At 33.6% G+C, this 23,040-nt stretch overlaps 1 protein-coding gene across 1 annotated transcript in view; it reads left to right on the forward strand.

Moving 5' to 3' along the window:
- The first annotated feature begins 426 nt into the window (after positions 1 to 426).
- LOC113491698 (protein bowel) overlaps positions 427 to 23,040 on the forward strand; it is a 38,826-nt gene continuing 16,212 nt past the window's right edge. Inside the window, exons 1-2 of the mRNA XM_026868820.1 lie at positions 427 to 1,293; positions 8,555 to 9,455. Of these exons, the coding sequence (XP_026724621.1) occupies positions 8,572 to 9,455 (884 nt within the window). The 5' untranslated portion in view covers positions 427 to 1,293; positions 8,555 to 8,571. The remainder of the gene's footprint in view (positions 1,294 to 8,554; positions 9,456 to 23,040) is intronic.

Genomic DNA, 23,040 nt, shown 5'->3' on the forward strand with positions numbered 1-23,040 from the left:
TAAATTAGTGAATGTTTACATAGTTGTGTATAAGAATATATTATACATTTTTCGTTTGATCTATTGCAGATTTATAAAAGCACGTTGTTTAAATTATAGTTTATTGGTATTACATAGATTTATCAACTTATGAAATGATTATAACAACATAGATATTGTAATGTGTTCAGTAAATAAGTATCAAAGAAATAAAACATTAAATAATAATTATTAAAATTATATTGGTTGAAGTTATAAATATATATTGTCATGCCAAAGAATTTGTGCCAGATTTTATTGTGAACGTTAACAAATACGAAAATATTATTTTCTGTTGTTTCAAGAACTTTAATAGATCATTTACTATTAAAGTTTTGTTTAAGATGGATATTATTATATATTAGTGATTATCAGTCAGATTTTTTAAATAATATATGTGACTGTAAGAATAGATTTCGTTGTAATAAATAATAAAAATATTTTTTTTAGTTTTCTTTTCACAACTTCAATCCTTTTCCATTTTCATCACAGAATCACTTTAAAATGTTAAAAACTACTTCCACTACCAATGTTTTTTTGTCGAAAATTAAAAACATACATAAAAAAATGAAATAATAAGCATTATCAATTATCGAGGGCAACGAAATTCATGAGCCGCGATACTAAGTCCGAGGGCGGTGTTAATTTACACGACTTATAAGCTACTAACACGAAAAATAAACAATTCAACGATATCCTTCCCTTTTTTATCGCTCTCGAAGTAAAAACAGTATGGAGGCTTCGGCGGGGCGAGGCGCGGGCGCGGGCGCCGGGCGGGGCGGGGGGGGGGGCGACGCTACAGGAGCGCTACTGCCTCTGACGACGGCCGACGGTAGTACGCGCGCTCTACTCCCTCCAGTCGCGCGCCATGCGCACGCGCAACATCAACGCACAGTGATGCCACACTGAAAAAAAAAGTGTCGTGAAAAAAAACCTATCCAAGGATTACAGTGAACAAACTCAGTGCATTATTATCGTGTGAGACCAAGTGAAGAAGTGACAGTTTAGCTACGGCAATAACTTTTTAGTTCACAGTCTCTATTAACTGTTTTATGGCCTGTACAGTGCGTCTATTGTTGTGTACGCTTCCACTAATCTCCTATTCACCTGTTTCGACGCCACCTACTGCGGTTGGACTGTGAAATGTGACAAAAAATTGCAATGGACAACCATTGTACGCTTGCGGACACTAGTTTGTAAACTTTGCGGGTTGACTACCTGACTACTGGAGGGTTGGACCTCGACAGATCGGTCGATTGATCGCCCAACCGCCTTGTGAGTGGATTTTTTTATACGATTTTTGTAATTTAATACAGCGGATGTGGAATAAATTGGGTAGCCATGGTGAGCTTCGCTACCTGTTTTATCACGTGCTCAACCCCTGTTATTGTTTTCAACGCGTATGCTTTATAAAAACAATTCTGGGAACTAACGGGCTGTGGTTTGCTCTATTGTTCTATTTTACAGCGCTGTTTACTTAATGCTTCCTGCCACTGTGCTTAGCAGTAATTATCTGATTGTTTGAAGATTTATTTCTTAGCTTTGTCTCATTAATTCAGAACAGTTGACTCTACTTTAGCTCTACATTACTTGATACTTAGCTGTAGTTCAATGACTCTTATCTATGGGGCCTGTGTAACATTATTTGCTTCTGTATTATCAACTGATATATCTTTTTATCGCTACAATACATTAAGCGTTTCTAATTAAAATTATTCACTGTAGGTACTAATACTCGTTCATCTATTAATGTTGTAATGTTTAATTATTTATTAAGTAGTAATTGCTTATACACTTACACGTGTGCCTATAGAAACTTCTGAAATAAACCAGGTGCAGGATGTCTGCAGGCGATATTCAACCTTATCCCTATGATGGTGCTGGTCAATATAGCATGCAGGTTCGAGATATAACTGACATCTGAAATGACTTCCTTATGTTATTATTCATATGCATGCATTACTTAAGGCTGGGCTCATGGAAACTCTAGCTATGGAAATATTATTTAATCATTATTACTTTCTTCAAGTATTCGTTAATCTACTTTCATAAACGATATGGAAGATAAAAAATCCATTGTGATTAGGCAGTTTCAACTGTCTACCTAAGATATAGAGTCCATTTACCTTTGACGCTTTTATTTATTAAATCAATTAAAAGGTTTTATTCTGATCACCGACTTGGTCATAATAGCGAAATTTACAACATCCAATCAAAGAAATATGAGTAATAAAAATCGCTATAAAACTAAATTACATTTTCGTTTGGAGCGATGGATAGATCAGCGTTGTATGAATGCAGGTCGCGTCAAGTCGATCTATTTAGATAGTATGAGTGAGATATTTTAAATGAAACTATTTTAAAAGACATGAATACTATCAACTTGGACATTATGGCAAAATATAATTCACAATTAATGAGGTTTTAAAAATCAATTAATGAAAACTTAACTTTTAAACTCAAGTAATGTACCTCCATAATATTTTTTCTTTAATAGAAAAACACGTTTTAAGAAATAAATTCGATCACTAGTTTTTACTATAGAAAACATAAAAAAATTTAATCATTTGAATGTAACTACAGTAGGAAAACAAAAATGTTTATTCATTACAAGCAAGCAGTTCATTGTAAAGAGTATAGTAGTCACTATAAACAATCTCTTTAGTTGCTCTTTAATTCCTTTAAAGTTAATTTTATGGTTTGATAAAAATAAAACCTACATTTGTTTATAACCTTCATATGACATATTATTAAGCAAACTGGAATCTGCATCTAAGTGCAGAAGTAAGAAAGCATTACGCAACGAAAACACAGTAGAAATGACGGCAGGTTTTCATTGTGTGACAAATAGTAGTTAATCTTAACCATCAAGAGATAATGCTGTAATCTTATCAGGGCAATGATACTTATCGGTTCCTTGCGACACCGAAAATGGATACCGCAATACGACGTCAATAAACCTTTATAATTTCTGAGTATTTTTGTGTTTAATGAAGTAAATGGACTGAAACGATTACTGCATTGGTCAATCGCTATTTACTTCATGGTTTAGTAAGCTATTAGCTAGTGCAAACAGTTCAAGTTGTAGAATTGGTAGAGTCAGCTATATCAACATAAGAAAAAAACTTCTCATGTCAGTTTTAAGTTTAAAATATGGTAAGTTCCGTATAGTTGAATACTGTATACTCAATCAGGTCTAAAGCCTCATGCAGTCTTCATCACTTTTAGTTGTAAAGTAGAGCCAGAAAGATATTCAAGAAATTTTGATTTTATGTTTGGTCAGTATGACATGTATCTTTCTAACTTGTGCTATTGGGTAATTAACTTAGTTAATAAATAATGAAATTAATGGAATTTGATATAACTTTAAACTTACGTTATGGTAATTTCGAAGAAAATAGCTTTTTCGAGGACCCTTTCCATTTTGGAAGCTGGAGCTGAAGAGCTGATAGTACAGACTAGTATGAGTAAAAATTATTTTTTTGCTTTTTCTCAAAAATTATAAAACTCTTTACATAAACAAATTTACTTAAGCATTACCCAAAAGTAACATAATATGCTTTAATGCACTTATTCTCAACATAAATTAGGATAATTCAATTCCATTAGAAAACCTAACCTATTTCAACGTCGGTAAACATAAAAGAGATTTATTAAACCGATAATCAGATATATTTCATTTTATCATCGCGAATCAAACTTAGTACACTTGTTTTTTGAACTGGTCTCGTCGACAGTTAACGCCATTTAAAAACTTCCGCGAAAATGGACTTCGATGTGAGATAAGCAAAGTGCAACTAATCTTAAAACAGGATTTAAGTGTTAAAAAAATAAAGTTCCTTTACGTGTATGAACGCTAAAGTAGGTACTTTAAAACTACTGATAAAAAATAAAGTTGTATGAAAAGTAATTTTTGTTTCTCACGTTTTCATGTTATAAGAAGTCGATTTTTATGTTAAAACTAGCTAGTAGCTTTCTTGCTTGGATTTGAATAGGGGTTTTTTGCATATTTTTAATTTGTCTGGATAAAAATATCAACCAGCTTAACTGGGTATAAAGTATCTGTGGCCCAAATTTTGTTCAAATGCTTTTGAAACGTGAAACAAAACTCTACCATACAATTCTCACCTATACAAAATAATTAAACCCCTCTACAGAAAAAAATACATGCAATATGAATATTCAATACAAATGTAAATTATACTTAATAATTGAATATTTCATTGCAATCTACTTTAGAACTGATCTATGAAATATTCAGTGTGAATTTGTAGAGTCTTGAGAAAAAAACCGGCCTGATTATTAGGTGTGTATCTCGATCCATAAATTTTAATATATTTTATGGTATTTCGAAACTGACAGGTGGGAAAAACATGAAACGAGCCGACAGAACACGTGTTCTGTGTTCATTGGTTTGTTGAATGGTACTAAGTTGTGTAGTAACTGAATTAGACCTTGCTTAGTTTATGTCCGGTTGGTGTAGAATATTTTTTATGATCCTGACAAGAAAATCTGTGTAAAACATGAGACAATTTTTGTCCTGTTCCTTATATTGATTTTATTTCCTTAAAAAATATCTGGTGAATTTCACAAGCTCATCAAAGATGTTTTCAGGACAAGTTGGTCTCAAATAAGCCTAGTAATCCACAACTTGTTTCATACTTTTTACAAACGTTTAAGTTGTCAAGGATCGTTCAAAATAGAGTTAAATCAGTTTCAATTTGACAACATTTTAGGATTCCACATCAATACCAAAAAAACTTTAAATTCCAAATATTCTTACATCATTGAGGACATAGGATCTTCACCCTGCATCGAAAGTTCCCATGAAACTAAAAACATTTGTTACTCAATCATAACGGATCAATAATTTTTACCAAACTTGTATTTTACGCGAATGAAACCGTGGTAAAAAACCTCAGTTTAATTGCTTTTAGTTAACTTTTATTGTCTTAGAACCTAACTACTATGGCGAGGTTCAATATAAAAAAACACCGTATAGAATTAATTAATGTGTTAGTTTTAAGGTTAAGCTTTCTACGTACCTACACAAAAACTTTTCAGCTCGTTTACCAAGCTTATGTGAAATATCTATAAAACCTTTAATGGATATTTTTTTCTGTCCGACTGCGCCATACACAAGTATATTTTTTATTTTTAACGCTCTTTTTAATTTTTAAATAAACACAATGTCACAATTAATACTGTTTAAAACTTGAAGTTTGGGCTTTTTGTATTGATTTCAATCATGAAAGAGAAACGCTGACATACTTCGCATAATGCTTTCTCACTTCCACAAAGGCAACAACCCCAACAGTCCCTACTCAATAATATATTTTTTTAATTAGTACCTTTGTCTAAGGAGTATAATCCTTGTGTCTCAGGGGGTTACTCAAACATTCAAGACACATACAAAAAACTCAGAACAAACCTTCGTAAAGCACCGTGGGTTTGGCGTTGGCATTAGCTTCTGCTTAAAATAAATATATAGGTATATTACAGAGCCTTTTGCAGTACTAAGAAGTCACATGCATTTAAATATACAACCTACAGAAATAAATACTAACTAACAGACAGGTTGCTCATGAGTTTAACGTTCAAGTAGCTTGCAGTAATAAAACTTATTCAATAATAGTAAACGTGAATATATGCTTAAGTATTAAACGTGATAGCATTAATAAAGTTGTTTCACTCACTTCTATATGCAATTTATTGCGAGATTGATGCTCTCTTTCCAACGGTAAGAGATAGAAAAGGATAGCGCTATCGTTATCGTATTCCTTGTTGTACTTGCGTTCGCATTTAATTATGAGGGATTAGTTTTATTGTTTTACGTCTTTTGTTATTTTAATATAGTGACTAGGTATCTATGCATTATTGTAGAGTTCTGTTTAGGTTTCATATTGGCGTAAATTTACGTTTCTTCAAGCTAATTGCATAGAATTTTCAATCCTAAGTAATGTACCACACATATATTTAGGAAAAAAGTACGCATCTAGTGCTACAATTTCCAACAAAACATCGAAATCAACAGCCAAACGAGCTCCCCATATCACAAACACAGAGATACGCTGGTATCTCAAAGCAATTGTAAACACACGTATTCTCAACACAAGAAATTTAAATTTCCAAGGAGATCGCTTAAAGTATTCCTTTTAAAAGCTTTATGTTATTGAAATGACCAGTATTACATCCCTACCTCCACTACTAACTGCACTGTCCACATAAATATGCATATCACTAAATTTTCAAACCGAAAAAGAGATAAAAGTAGTTTTACTGCTTCGGTGCAAGTAAGATGGTAGAAATTCGATCAGGTGGCACGAGTGCGAGGGCAACGGAAGATGTTGTTGTTGAGGTGCGAGAAGGATAGCAATAAAATCAGAGGCTTTTACGGTAGACCGGGCAGCGTGCAGTGAAATGCGGGCTTGGTACACCTTTTTCGATCTCGCTTGAATAAATTGAATTTGAGATTAATCTTTTGTAGTTGCTATAAATGACGGCTAGGTTTTTCTTATTGGTGATATTATAATATGATGGGTAGAGCAATAAAATGTGTTTTTATATTCGAGATTATGAAGGATTGAAGCATCTAGTTCTAAATCTGGATGTATAATTAACAAATCATGCCGCACTAAAAAATATCCAATCAGATTTTATCGGTTATTTATTGTTACGATAAAAGAACATAATTACAACAAATGTAAAACATTATTTAAATTTAATTGTCTTAATTTATCTCGCCTTGAATATTATTTTCCTTTAAAATACAATGGCGATAAATCATGGACTTAAAACATGAAACTCTGAAAACAGTTCATTTAAAATTCTGTGGAACCTACCAGAGAAAATATTTTAAAACAGTAAAAAGCAAAATATTCAGAGAGAAACAATGAAACTTTAAAAGCTAACATCTCCTTACATAAAGAGGCGAATAGCAACAAAACAAATGGACATAGCTACACAAGAGCATAAGGTTTACGGACACCGGAAACTTTATGAAAACACACGGGTTTAAACAGTTTTATTGTCCTGCCATATTGCTCATCTCAAATAGAAATAGGATGGCTCGTAAATCTCGGAATAGCAATGTTTGAGACTTCATTCGAGTTGAATAAATAATAGGGATCATGTGACAACCCTATTAAAATGTACTAGACGAAAGTCAAAGTTATAAAAATGTTGTTGTTGAAGACCCTGATAACAATGAGCTATCTATCGATTAATGTTTTTTTTTTATTGCTGAAGTTAAAACGAAAAACAATGTGATAATAAGCTAAACTTTATTCATGAGCGAGCAAAGAAAAATAAAATGATTCGAACCTAGACCAATTAAAATTCGAATTTGATTTTAAATGTAATTTGTATGTTGCTTTATATTTTAATGTCATCTTCCATTCCAGTCTAAATAAGTAATGGGTCATGAAATCAATTAAAGATAATCCGATTAAAATCATAATTTATACATAGCCGCGATTTTATTGACTCCAACTACCTTCACTGGAGGTCAAGACGGGGTTTTTAAATACAATAATAATAAATTTCAAGTAAATTGCCTGAATTTATAGTGAAATCAAATCAAAGAACAGTCTGATATAAATCAAGAATCGACACTAATGCCGATACTGTGACCAAATCCGGTTCTCATTAACATTTTCTGATATCACCAGAAGCTTAAAACTTATACAAAAATATAAATTGATGAATGATGCATGAGGGAACTAGACGGATACAAAAATAAAAATTTGAACAAAACGTTTTGTAGCATTGAATATATTAACGAGAGACGGGGAATGAACTTTGATTGGTAATACGTTCTACGTTTAATTAGTGGCGGTACACTTTTTTGTTGCTTAGTTTAAGAAATCTAATAAACTTAACACTACAGCATTAACAATAGATATACATGATGTAGTTATATGAATGTTCAATTTAAAATGTGTTATTTACCCATCAGGCGTAAAATTAGAAGCACTGACCGCTATGCATAAGTTAGCATCTAATGCAAAGTCGTTTTGTATCCCATGAACGACTTATCCATAAAACAGTATGAAATCAATTGGATGTAAATGAGATATGGTAACGAATGATCTGATTTCAATACATCTGTTAGGTGAGAATTTATGTTTTATGCTAATACATCGAAACAATGCAGGGCCGCTTAATTAAGCATGTTTCTCGATCCATAAATCTTAATGTTCATCAGACGTGGGATGGTAAATGAAATACGTAAGAATCGTATCTGGTACATGATCAAATGGAAGATTCAGATAAGAATCTACGTTAGCAAGAATATTAAAATGTTGTTAATTAAGATGTGTTTGTCATAAATTAAAAGATTTTTCTTTATTTCGTATGTTTAGAAGTTACTAAATCTTAAGACGGCATGTTAGATTTTATGGAACTGCGTGTAGCCAATTATTTAAATGGGTTTCCCATAATTTTTATCACAGTTTTTATTTTATTTTAATTAGAAAGTAGCATTGAAATATTGATATTTTAACGAGCTGTTATTTATACTCTATTTTGTTTTCAGATGTTTTTGAAACCGTGATGTCGGACAACGCTGGAACAGTAGTATCGAGGGCGTCCACACCTCGCCCTGTTAATGAAACACCAGTTACAGCACCTTTAAGGTCTAGACATGACCAGTTCCTCGCTAGCTCAGCTGAGAGAGCTCAACAACGCCCATCATCGAGTGGCAGAAATCCATCAGGAAACTTTGAATCACCACCCCTACCTTACCATCGACAGATGACAACAGGTTCCTTGCTTACATCTTCCCATCGCGAAACATCAGCTTTTGTACCTGTTGTTCCTACTCGGACTATGCACCCAGTTATTTATCCTAACGAAATGCATCCCGCATTGATCCCTTCAGAAATCATTGAGAGAGAAAGAATGATGGATAGGGAAAGAGCTGAACCTGTTAAAGGTTCTCCGGACAGAGCGTCTGGAAATTTCCCAAAGCGAAACTCCTTCGATTTAATGGCTATGATGGTTGAGAAACGAAAAGAGGTAGCATTGCGTGAGGCTGCAGCAGCCATGTTGCTACCGCATCATAGAACATCATCCATTGAAGGCATGATGTCAGATGGATCTTCACAACCTCCCATCTACGGTCCACCGGGACCGTTCCTTGGTCCTCCAGGGCCCTCTCCCACTGCAGCTGGCAGTTTCACATTCCCTGGAGCCGGTTTATTTCCTCCTGGGGCTGGACCTCACCAGATGCACCCCCATTTGGATAGAAGACTGCTAAGAGCACCTGGTCGTGCCTCAAGACCTAAGAAACAGTTTATCTGTAAATTCTGTAACCGTCAATTTACAAAATCCTACAACCTGCTCATCCACGAAAGGACACATACCGATGAGCGGCCATACTCGTGTGACATCTGCGGCAAGGCTTTCAGAAGACAGGATCACTTGAGAGATCATAGGTAAGTCTCTTTTGATTGATGTATGTAATCAACCATCATTAACATGATGATCGTTAAAAATGAAATGATGTTATTAGTTTACTCGTAAAAGCGACTACTCATGTTCAATTTTATCGGTTAGTTGCTTTTTACTCGCAGGAAGTGATAAAGTGGTCTATTTCTAGTCCAGACCATCATGCATACACTTACTATAATTATATTTTTTACCGTGAGTATTAGAGTGCCGCTTTCCTGCACATTTTAATTTTCTACAACACTGGTCGTTGTATGCTATAGATAATTTGTATGCACGTAACAGGCAGCCGGTGTAACTCAAGTTGCAGATGTTAAGCGGACTGTGGCCGTATCCGCCCGAATACTCGGAATCGGAATATTTATAAAGTTTCTCGATTGTAGCTAGCTCTGGCTTCTAAGAACTCTTTATATCTTGATTAATAAGTAAAAGGTGATTATACTTTCAAGCTCAAGTACAATTGTGATGAAAAAATGTCGGCTGACGATCGTACAAACGAATGCCATTTGTTCAGAATGCCTAAGTAGTGGTTCGTGATTGTACTTTGAGATAACAGACAAATAATATATTGCTGTCTCGGACAGTACATGACAGACATACTGATGGATTTTATTAGAGTATCTTTGATTTGTGTTACAGCGAACGAAATAATATTTTTTATTTAAGTATGACTTATACTGCGAGCTCAAAGAAGACAAATCCTTTATTTATTGCTCTTACCTCAATAATTAACATTAACTGAGCGCATAATTTATTTGACCCATCAGGATTTTGGTCTAGGAATTTTTATCGTGCTATCAAAACTGTGTGCTACTCACACATGGACATGTCCAATACAAAGAAGCTCGTAATCGGATTTAAATATTTTGGACGTCAATCCTATAATATATAACTCATTAAAACATACATTTTGTGTGAGGGTCGACGCCTTATGAAGCGAATCGAGTAATTTTATAGCGAGTTATAAAAACTGAACGGCTTCGACGCTGATTGGAGTCGGCTACTAAGTCCAAACAACTATGGCTTAGTAGGAATCGTGAGTGATCAAGTTTTCTCAGGAAAAGGAAACATTATTATTTTATTTTTTATCGTTGTATACTTTAAAACTACAAAAAATACTACAGAATTTTAAACTCATCGCTAAATTTTGAAGAACCCCGTGTTTTTAAACGGTTTTATATTTTTCGCTTAAGACATTTTTTGAATCTACTTAGATGAATAAAATTTATTCATTGAAAACGAATGGCTTGTATGTAGCGTATGGTCAAAAGTCCAAGTCAAGTACGCAAACACAGCTTTCTTTTTTATAAACAAAAGAAAAGCGGTCAGTACGTACGACGGATGGCGTTATGTAATCGCTAACGATTATAAATTAAATGACTTATTATTTTCGACATTTCTCAAGAAATATACAGGGTGTAAGGAACACCGTGACTTTTCCGTGGGACCTGAGTTCTAGACATGATTCCAGACCCCACTGCGTTGGAATTTTTCATCGGTCTTTTCATGAAAATTGCAGTTTTTTTTCGCGTTTTTTTAATTTTATGTGTCATAAAATCATTTTTCCTACGTATTTCAATAATATTTTCATAAACAAAATCATTATTAAGCCGTTTTCACAAAAAAGGCAATGTAAATGAAACACTAAAAACTGCTCCCGATCAGCTGATTCGTAAAGGTACTCGTCGGTCATCGCTCTCTCGCAAATCTAACCGAAAGTGACGTCAAAACCGAACCAATACTCATGAGCGTCAACCGTAAGAGATAGCGCAACTATTGCGCGCTCACTCGCACTCATTATTCGTAATCCTGCCTACTATTCCTTTAAAAAAAGCCGCGCGCTTTGTAGGCACCGCTAGCCGCCTTTGTCGACACCGCTAGCGCGTCGCCGACACCTACAGCGGTATCGGCGAGTGACGTACCTGTGACACTGGATAAAATAGTACATCGATTTTTGTTACACGGGTTCCATGTTATAAAATAAAAAATCACTTTCTCAGCGTTTATCAACTTATCGTACTACGAAATTTATTAAAACCTTTTATTATTAACAGTTTGTTATTGTTTAGAAGTCTGTAGTTCTAAAACATGTTGTTATAAACAATAATTTATTTTTTCTAAAATTAAACTCTGTTTTTTTACTAATATCCATCATCTACTAATGAAATTCCTGCCTAAAAAGTTTTATCATTTTTTTTCCTACGAACTGCTGAATAATTATTCCAGTCACATAAAACAATTATGTTCTTACACAAAAGTACATTTTGTGATTAATCAATTTTAAAGGTTTAAGTTAAGTACTTTATTGTCAAGAATAATTTTACGATATTCACTTCGACCTCATGTAATTTATCGATAAAGAATCATAGGTACCTAGGTCCAACACTACTCAAAGGTAAAACCGAAAGTTCGGCTTTTTTCAAAATAGTACCTATTTTTACTCAGTTTGTTCCTTACGCTAATCGAATGTGCATGTGCAATCGGGTAATTCGCGGACTAATTATCGTGTAGGCAGACAATTTTATTGTGTTAAGTGATATAAGTGCGTGTGTTGTGTGTATTATTTAAATTACGATCCTAGTAGCTCGATAGGTTATTTTACCGCCCGGGAGAATGGCAACATGCTAATGTGTTATGGCGAAGCACGTGGCAATGCAAGTCTCGCGATGAACATTTACTGGACGCGGTACTTTTTGCCCCGGGTTCAGCAGCAGATTTTTCGCCGCGCCAAAATTTGTGTGCACGTAGATGGCGGACATTTCGAAATTTTCGAACCTTATCTGGTTAGAAGTGAGCGAGATTAAGGTAAGAGTAGGTTTGATTTAATAATACACAAGACACAGATTGAAGTCAGAATAGTGTAAATTGATTGGTATTTTTTTTGTGATTGTTTTTCGTTACATCACAACATTTTTATAAAATGCGCGCGCGTTTCGAATGTTTCGATCGTGTCGCCGAGTGTCGCCCTCCTACCACATTACAGTTCGTGTAAGTACGTACGCTGAGCGTAAGGATCGCGCGGTAACCAATTCATTGCGTGCTCAAAAATGACTAAATCTATAAATATTAATCTCCGACGGTAGCGACTTCTTTAATATTAATTAACACGTTATTTTAAAGTCATTATGCGACTTTGGTGGTACGGTGTTCCTTACACCCTGTATAATACTTTCGAAGATTACGAAATTTTTCGTTCGCGAATATTACGAATTGCTTGTCATTGGCTGTTGTAAAGTACCTAATAGCTTACTGTAAATTTACAACGAGACATTAATCATAGGTAATGTTAGTCGCCAACATTTTATATCATATGAAATGTACATTAAACTTGGCGCTGGTAGTTTTGATCGACAACGTCATGCGGACATTAAAGATGGCGATTAAAGAACGGCTTGAACGTCAGTTTGGCAATACTAGGATAGAACATAAAAATCCACTTAAACAACCATAAAATACTTATAAAGAACTGCATTACGTAAACTATGAGGAAAATAGCATATCTATCTTTACTTGTATCTAGTAAACATGTCGCTTCTAATGTGTTTCCTGTGTACGGAAAAGCGTAAACAGAATTCCACAAAATATTTTGGTTTTATAAGATTGCGATTGGTATATCAAATCTGAGTAAAATAGAGGCACCATTTAAATGTGTATAAATTAATTATTAATGTTTTCGTTATTGTTTTTGTTATTAAGATTTTCTTAGTCCACAAGTAAATCTACCCGAAATGGACATACATATAAGTTATAGGTTTTGTCAAAAAAAGGTTTAAATCAAAACTTTTAAGAATCTAGAATGCCAAAGTAATGTAAATAATAATAATAATTTTACCAGACAACGTCCATTTTTTTTTTTGGAAAATTCGTAAACGTTTTCGATACCGTTTCAAACATTCAAAGAATGTAGAAGCAAGCTAGTAAACAATTTAAAAACCCAATTCTATTTATATTTTCTTAATTCTAAATGTGTCAGTTTTATAATGAATTAACTCGTTTCCTTATAGAATGAATTAATATTCAAATTGAATATCGATTTCTTTAGTTGAGTCGTTTTAATGATTTTGACATTCTTGAGCGCAAACTATTCGGCTGTATACTTGATTTCCATGACGAATGGAACATTTAAAAAAATATCCATCAGTTATTTTATGACATTTCGAATTGTTTTTCTTTTGTAATTAAATATTTATATTTTATGCATTGGATGATTGTTATGATATTTTGAGGCTGCATTGTTTTTTTACCATATTTAAAAAATAGAAAATCTTTGTGGGATAAAAATATTGTTTTTTTCTGAGGTATTATTTCTAAATGCTATTGGAGTCACAAACTTCATTAAAGCAGAAGTTCCAATTATTTAGTCCATACAAAAATGTAAAACGAACACCATCGGCCACTATCAATAAAATTAAATCATTTGAATTCCCATACTTTTTGTCTTCTTATCTCAGGGGAGTATTGTAAAAACGTAAATTCTAATCAAACGCACATTACTATAAGAAACAGTTCTCATTGTACAAAAAAGCCATGATCTTTGTGATTTTCGAGGCTGAGCCCAAATGGCTTGAACCACATTATCTAGCAGGTTTTTTACTTTACCGCCCGTAATTAGTTTAAATTCTGATGATTCATCTTTTTCTATTGGCTCAAACCATAATAGAGTACAGGACTTGGTAGAGTCAGCAAACAAACCATTAATAACTAAATGTATTAGAATTTATTTCATTGCTTTAATATGGCCGCGTTTAAAACATGGTTTAGGCTTTTTTATACTACTTATTATTTTTGTGGTCCTTGCCATAATCTTTTGAATATGTTTCGTCAAATCAAAAACATTCATCATTTTTACTATCAGAAGAGAGTTAAAAAAATATTATTTAGATATCATTTTTCTTTTTTTCTTTTTTTGTTGACAGTACCATCGCATCAATGTAAGACCATCGTAAAGCAATTTACAAAGTATTCTTCGATACAATTTTGTACAACGTTTAAAGTTTGTATTGAATGGACATTAACAAAAAACCTTTCTATAATTCTCACTTAAATTGGATGATAGGCAACTATGTCCTCAGAGATAGTTACTTGTAATTGTCTGTTCTTATTCTTAACTATTCGATCATAAGTCCCACACGACTCAAAATATCCCACTAAATAAATGTTTGTTAAAAATCCTAGGAACTATGAAATCATCGTACCATAATGCGCTGTTTTTTGCTAAACATAATTATGTTATGATTGCCTTTATAATCGAATCGAAGTGCATAATGCAGAATACCATCCCATTAAACCCACTGTCGTAATTAATACCTTGGATGAAAAAGAACCGACGCGACAAGACCATGATATTACAAGCGATTCTTAGAAAAATATTTTTAAATCTGATGGATTGTTTAAAACGCATTTGGCTTTACAAAGTCATATCAGACTGAGGCTTGGCGCCAGTCAAGTTAACCGCGTGGATACCGTAACTTCTGGTCACTATACAACTAAGCTGGATGCTTGTCCGTGTGGAAGCGAGATGGAGCATACTGCATGTAAAAGCGTCTTGCTTTCACAACACATACGTCTCAACATAAGTAGGTTTTAAGAGCTCTTAGTAAACGCATTGGTCACATAAATTTCCCACTTTCAATCAATGGATCGTTCTCAACATTGGATGACTCTATAAAAGTCTAAATATTGAATTTGAACTTATGTTATGGTCTTTAACTTAACTTACTAAAATATTAAACAATTTGTAATGGACATTATATTTTAAACCTCATTTTACCCTCGATTCTGTCAATACTTCGAAAACAAATAAGAACAAAAATTATAAGCGTATCGTATATTTTTCATGAATATTTAACAAGTTACCGGCCTTACGTAAATATAAAATAGCTTTTAATGATTCAGTCTTATCGAAAATGGATCGGTTCAATCGAAACATGATCGGAATATTTTTACTTTAATTAAGCAGCCAGTGGTCCTGCTGTAAGAATATCAGGTATAATTTAAATAATTAAATATTGTTAATTCGATTTTGGACCTATAGTCGATGTCGAAGTAAAACACTTCGGTATTTATTGCCCGATTTGTATCTCTACCCGTGCAAAATTTATCGCGATGACTTGTAATTCAAATTCTTACTTGGAGTTTCTCAAGGAGCCAATATGGGGACCGTATTATTTTTGCGTCACTATTATACATTGCTTCAAACCTAGGTCAAACAGTTTTATTAACCAACACGGTATTTGAAGTACGTAACACCAAGAGAATAACCTTCAAATGCTTACTCCATAGAGTTTATATCAACAGAGACGACCATTGCCAAACATTTTCTCCTACATATAAATTATCAAGTACCATCCTACACTATACTTACATTGATGAGCTCGTACATCCATAGCTTAGGTTCATGAATCTTACTTTACGATAAGATCATGAGAAATTATTGCATTAAACGTAATTAAAATTTATTGATGATCCCCGTATGGATTTCTCGGTGTACAGGAGGATGCTGATGGTTATCGTCTAGACCAACTCATTAAATATGTACTTCGTCTAATTATATTTACCGCTTGTCTAAATATTAATATTAATTTTAAATAAATATGATATTTTCGAAAGCACCTTTAAAATCTACGACGATTTTATTCTCATCACATGATCCGTAGAATATTAATACTTGGTAGAATTGATTGGTAAGTCAAATCCCGTATAATAAATTTTATGACGTTATAAAAAATATTTATCGTTGTCCTTTACCGTCATATCATTCAAGATAACATCAAAAATTGATTGAAAACAAACAATAAGCAATAATCAATAACAGTCTACGAACTAAACACAAAGAATTTAACAAGTACATAAGACTTCGCATCGAATCAAAATTTTGGTTATTAAGAGCCGCCAGTTTCCCATCAATATAAACGTAACGAAAACATGGCAACATGGCTATATAAACAACAATATTCACACCATAAACCTGTAATACAAGAGTGAGATAAAAATACAACGTTAGGCGCTTCACACACGCACACATCCACTAATAATATAATCGTAGTGGCGTTTAATTATTGAGACTCTTAAACTTAACTTTGTCCATTAGATTCGCTTGTTAATGCTGCAAATTGATTGGCAGATTCAACTTTTATTGATGCTTATTTAGTTCCATCTCTACAGCTATTGTAAAATCTTTGTCGTTTGGATTTATATTTAGTTGACGTTTATATTCTTTTCCTAGCGTAACATTAAAATCGACTACATGTTTATGTGTTTGTTTGATACGTGTAGCATTTCATTTAATATCAACTTGATGACTTTTATACGTATTTATGACAAGAATCGAATACGATCATCAACTTTCTTCTATATATACCTGTTTCAAACTACTATCTTGTTTCGACTTGCAAAGAAACAAGCAAATAGCGGCACGTATACGCAAGCCCTAACAAGAAACATTCCTCGGTGCACTGCAACTAGACGAGTATCTGCTATCATTAATTTTCTACCGCAAGCGAGGCAATTTCTTATTAAAAACTGGTTCGGAACCTATCTCCTGAGATACATTAATATTATAACGTGTTGATGCATTTGCCTGCTCTGCCTTTGAATCTGTTTTTGTAATGAACTAAAAAAAGTTTAAGTAAAACAAAGATGGAGTGGGGTTATCTTTTTTTAATGTGAGGTCACTAATTCTAATTAAACATTCCTTAGCTTTTATTTGTTTTCTCTCCCTGCAAGCACTTAGTGAAGAATTACTTTAGGGAACGCATGATTATAAAGTTTTGAATCAACTGTAATAATCATTACAGAAATATGTTTAGTGTTTCTCGTAATCTTTTTATCACTATTAAATATTTACCAGTCACCATAAAAAAATATTTTTGCATTCAGTTTTATTTTATCTGGAGGCTCATATGCAATTATGATTGAACCGAGACCACATATAATGGGGACCGCGTAAAGCTCTCGCTCGTTCAAACCGCTCAAGGGGCTACAACAAAAAGGGATATCAAATTAATACTGAATCCATAATAAATCAAAGAGGGGCAGGTGGACTCGATCGCGAGGAACGAGAGATTCGCCTACGGTCTTTAGAAATTATCATCTTGGTTGGAGCCAATCATATACCTAAGCGTTGCTACATTCAAATCGGAATCTTTGTTGTTTGAACCCTGGTTTTCGTATCTTCGTCACTTCGGGCTATTCCGCATAATTGTCATGTTGTCACGCGATATCCGAATTTTTTCGATCCCTAATTCAATCTGTGACACAATAAACACATTTTGTTTTCGTTGCTTCGGAAACAGATGGACGAATATGTAAATGTTTGGTAATTTTGCATATTTTCTTTGTAGACTGTTTTTTGTTTGAACCATTTTGGATGGCTGATAAACATTAAATTATAAAAGGTGCATTGGATGAATATATTAAACAATACTGATGTAAGTCATTTATATATGCAATCAAAATTATTTTCAAGGTGGTATGTAGTTCAAAATATTGTTGTGAAGAAGAAGCATCTGATTTTTTTTTCAAGTATGACAATATAATTGGCTTAAGTATAGCATTTTAAATACTTCCTCCAAATATTAAAAAAAGGTCTCAAAATTGTATGTTGAGACAAATCGGTGTGCTTGTTATTTGTATTAGTATCAGTTTAAAAAATCGTGACCAAAGCTATAGAATAATTAGTAAGGTACGAAATACGCGGCAAACTGCTTGTCGATTTCACAGCATCTCATTGCCTTTTGAAAGTTTCTTGAAGACTGTTGCACAACTTTTTTCTTGCACTCTCGATTCGTTATGACGTTAAGGACGCATTTTATTCGTATCCTGTGCACCTGCGGCGCTGAAAATAAACTTGGTTGTTTATTTATTAAGAAATAAGTCAAAACGCTGCCGTTGGGATCGTCGTATCGTGGTAAAGATCGCTTGCAAAATCTTCGTAAAATATTTGCTAAAAGATCGTTCGATAAGAATTTCGGAAAACGCGTACATTTGAAATATCGATACGTAAAACGTTTATGGAGTCTCTTTTATATGCAAATTTTGTTCATGAGCTTTTTTGATCTGATCGATGATAACAGTCGCAAAAAAATTGCAGTCTATTTCGATCATGGCAACTGACTTTCGAATTTTCGATATCTCTAGACGCCGCGCATCTGGTTCTCGCTTCTTAACGTTAGCGGATTCCATTTTAATCTGTCTTAGATTATTCAGATGCCATTATTGTCGAATCGATTCGGACAGGTAAACGTATTATTTAAATTATATTCGGGCGCTTGCGTGTTAGGTTGCAAAACGCTTTTTTGTCGCTATATCCAACCAATTAAGTTTAGTATTCGCGTGATTCGGATTCTCAGATAAAATAAAATGTAAAACGTTGGCGGATTCTTGTTTCTGTGTTTATAATTGACGGTTTTATAATATCACTTGTTGTATAAAAACAATGGTTTGGTATTTTATCCTTGTTGGAGTTTTTTTTTCAAATATTAAGATGGCGCGTGGCTCTATTGAATCAAATGTTATATTGCAATTTGTGATTGGCCTTTTGGAATACCAATTCTACATTATTGAGTAACATTTAATATAACTCACATTTTCTCTCTCACTCTCATTCAATTTCTTTTTTAACATTTTTTTTTAACTTTCAGACTGTAACTGTCAATTTACCAATTTTCAATCCCATTGTATAGCAAAAGATTTAAATATTCAAATATAATTTACTAAGTACATTTTTAGACCTACAGATGCATGGGAACCTGTATTCAAACAATCTAAGAGACCGTCTGTTACATAACGAACACAAAACGTCAGTTTTCAATTAACATTCTTACGATACAATCGAAACGATTAATCATACTTTGGCTATCGCAAAAGTGCCCATTCGTAATACAAAAACCTGTCTTTCCATGTCGTAATGTCAGCCTTCAGTTCTTTAGGCTTATTTAGTTTGAACCTATCTGTACAGTCAATCGAACTCATAAAAAAATACAACAATATCATTAATATATTTATGAAAATCTTTTTTTTCCACCCATTGGCAACTTGATATTTAAGTTCAAAATCTTTAAAAATCACGAAATCATATCTGTTATCCCCCATGGCGACTTACGGATATAAATTTGTGGAACATGAAATTTAACCAAATCGAAGTTCATTGTGTTATTCCGCTGCGGAATTTTATAATCCGGTACCTACGTAGCAATCTTGACACTCCCTGAATCATATATTTTATGGGAATATTACTTACTTTTGCCATCTTAATAATATGATGTTAATGCCAGCTTGGACCTGACCCACTACTGGGCAAGGATACCTTCTTCATTAAACGATCAATGCTCGTTTGTAAGTACGAGAAGCGGCCATGTTGGCTCACGAAATGGGAATAAAACCTACAAAATTAATGAACACTTGCCTATAAATTCTTAATGCTTCATCGAAGTGTCAGTAGCACCACCTGTCGGTAAATAAAATAATAGCCTTACCGTTTATCAAGTACCAGCCATTTACTATAATGACTGACATTTAATTAACGTTTGCCATTTGCCGTCCAAAGCGGCCTCATATCCTATTCATAGGCGAAGTAAGTTAAAATAACTACAGCAACTTCCATACGAAAACTAATCAAAACGTTCAGAGAACAAGATAAAGAATGGATTTTCATTACACCGTATTTTTTTACGTTCATTTAATGTCAACCGATGCTGCTCTCAACATAAAACAAAAGTATTTTATGGATATTTCTCTTAAAACAATAGGAGATTTATCTGAACGGTTACAGAACTGAGTTCGAATCGTTTTTTAAACAAAACATATCTTTAGTACTATCAGAATAAAGTTTATTACAAGTTGTCATGTGGACTTATGCGTGTTAAAGCGTGGGTTGACAAGACTTATGCTTATCGTAGATTTAGCATTTCTTCGCTACTTAATCCAGTTTTTAAAAGCCATTAAGCGTGTAGTAGCAATCTGTATTGCTTGTTTTGTGTCTACCATCAGTAAACGGATATAATGATTTATATTCAAATATGTTCCTCTTTTTTTTAACTTTTCATTGAAGTTTGATTCATCTATAAACTTTATTTCCTCTGCAAATTTATTTATTTCTCCAATAGCGTTTAATTCATGCGATTGGTTCTTAACCCTATCTATTTTAAGTGGTGGTTTTAAAATTTGTGCCGTAACTTTACTTAAGGCTTGCTCAAGAGTTCGCTTGAAATATTTCTGAGTGTTGTCGAGGAGGCCCGTGCAAACAGTGACCGGTCGGTTGTCCAAACAAAGCGGGCATACCGGTGCCATCCACTATGTGGCCTCTAAACTTGAGCCCACGTTCGTCAAGAGTATTTGTATTTACATTAACATCCTCCGCTATTTGTATACGAATAATGTAATTACCTTTACGTTAGAGAAGAATTTCTTTGAAATAGGCTTGTTGGTATTACAGAATTTTCAATTGATTGTCTGTCTTCCATATCTATTCATTCAGGATGCAGCCTTAGGATAAGGAAAATCATTATTGGTAATTTATTGTCTGTACAAGCCAAAGCCATTGTTGAGCATTTCTAACACTAAAAATACGAATAACACAATATTTTAATGTCACCAAACCGAGACCAAAAATGTGAATATTTATAACAGCATTCTAAAAATAGAAGGCATTGTTGTGTAGGGATGGTATTCCTTTCTGTATCAACCATTAATCATAATATGACGAAGTCAACGTTAGATGTAATGTGGACACACACACACACACACAGAGGACGTTGGTAAACGTAACCTTATACACGCAAGCCAATTTAAAAACAGGTAGAGATCCTTAATCTTTCTTATTTTAAGATTCCCAGTAAATAACTGTTGTAAGGCTTACGTGGATTTGAGTTGATTTCGTATTGTTAGTACGTGAATTACTTTGGACAAAGGTTGGGTTTTGCGCTTAAGTTGCTTCAGAACGCATGCATAGACATGAAGTAAATTTACGACTAAGTAAATAGTTACGGACGTCATAATACAGAAAGGATATTTGAAATTGTAATTACGCAACACTGCTTGCTGAGGTATGGGATTCTTGGGTATTTTCATGTTAAAAATAATAAAAATATTAATATAAAATCTCATCCTGAGGCTTTAATTCTGGAACAATTTTTACAATCATAAACGATCAACGATTACCACAAAATATTTCAAGATCCTACGTGACGGCTCTCGGGGACATTAAAAATGGTGGAAATGACTTTTGATTTTATCTGCCATGGGTACGCATGGGTTTAGACCGGTTGAGATATGGCGGTGTGCTGTGGAGCCACATTACTTATGGGTATTTCATATTATTTTAAACATTCTTTACAAATGTTTTGTGTTTTTACTCATTGGCATTTAGGTGCATGAGACTCCGATAGGCAATGGTATTTAAAAATAGATTTCTCTTTGTACCTTAATGAGAAAGAAAACCTCAAAGTAATTATTCGACTAAAAGCCAATCTTACGGGAATAGTAAACTATGGTAATAATTCAGAAATACCAGTTGAATGAAATTAGAAACGAAAAGCTTTATTAGTGGAACGTCTAATTGAATTAAAATGTAGATCCAACAATATATAAAAACTTAAACAGTTAAAAAAATATAGGACAACTCAAATTTTAAGAACCACTTAGCACTTCAGTGCGGATAAAGTTGGGAGAGTGAGAAATGGTCAAGAGCAGAACGGAATCAACACTACCTTGTGAATTGATTCTAAAATACACGTAAGATTGACTTTTATTGTTCTACAATCGACTATTATTCTTTCTGTGGATGGTTAGTAGCTCGATAAAAACAAGTAAAGACAATGTTAACGAGAGAATCTTGGAAACAACTAAAACTATTTAGATTATACTTACACTGCACCTTGAGTCAAATAAGTGCTAGCTAATAAAAAAAAAGAAGCCAAGCTCAATGAGTGTTTACACGCTGTGATATATTATATGGACAAACATGAGCAAGTGGCTAAAATAATTAGACTCGTGCTCCCAATTCCTTAAAAACATATATATGAGAATATTTCTATCCAAATTCATATCACCCAATCATTTATTGCATATACTTGAGCTTTCAAGGGAGGAACTCACAACTTGTACCAAGTGATGATACTCCCTCAGATTGTCGGGATAAAGTAGGCGCGTTTGCGACCAGACCAAGAGTTGCAGTATAACCGGTCGTCCTTGGCGGTTGAACCCTCTCGCACACCCATGGGCTTTCCATACAATGTTTATGGTGCATCCCAAAACGCGTTTAAAATGAAAAATACTAGATGCAATTCGAAAAGACGAATGAACGAATATTTGTAGCTTCTGGGAGATTTTTTCCACTACAACGCACGGTCTACAAGATAAATTGGGACCATCCAAAGAAAGTATTTTAAATCTGGTTATAATAACAGTATTCACTTCAACCACAAATCTAAAGATCATGGGATTTATAAAATAAAAACTAAATGACTAAATAGACAAATCTATACAAACGGCAGCTGAGATGAAAAAAGCCTCAGCGTAAAACCTTAATCCCGTTAACAAAATTCTTTTTCGGTCGAATTCACTCAAAAAAAG

This window comes from Trichoplusia ni, chromosome 1, assembly GCF_003590095.1.
Source record: "Trichoplusia ni isolate ovarian cell line Hi5 chromosome 1, tn1, whole genome shotgun sequence".
NCBI lineage: Eukaryota > Metazoa > Arthropoda > Insecta > Lepidoptera > Noctuidae > Trichoplusia > Trichoplusia ni.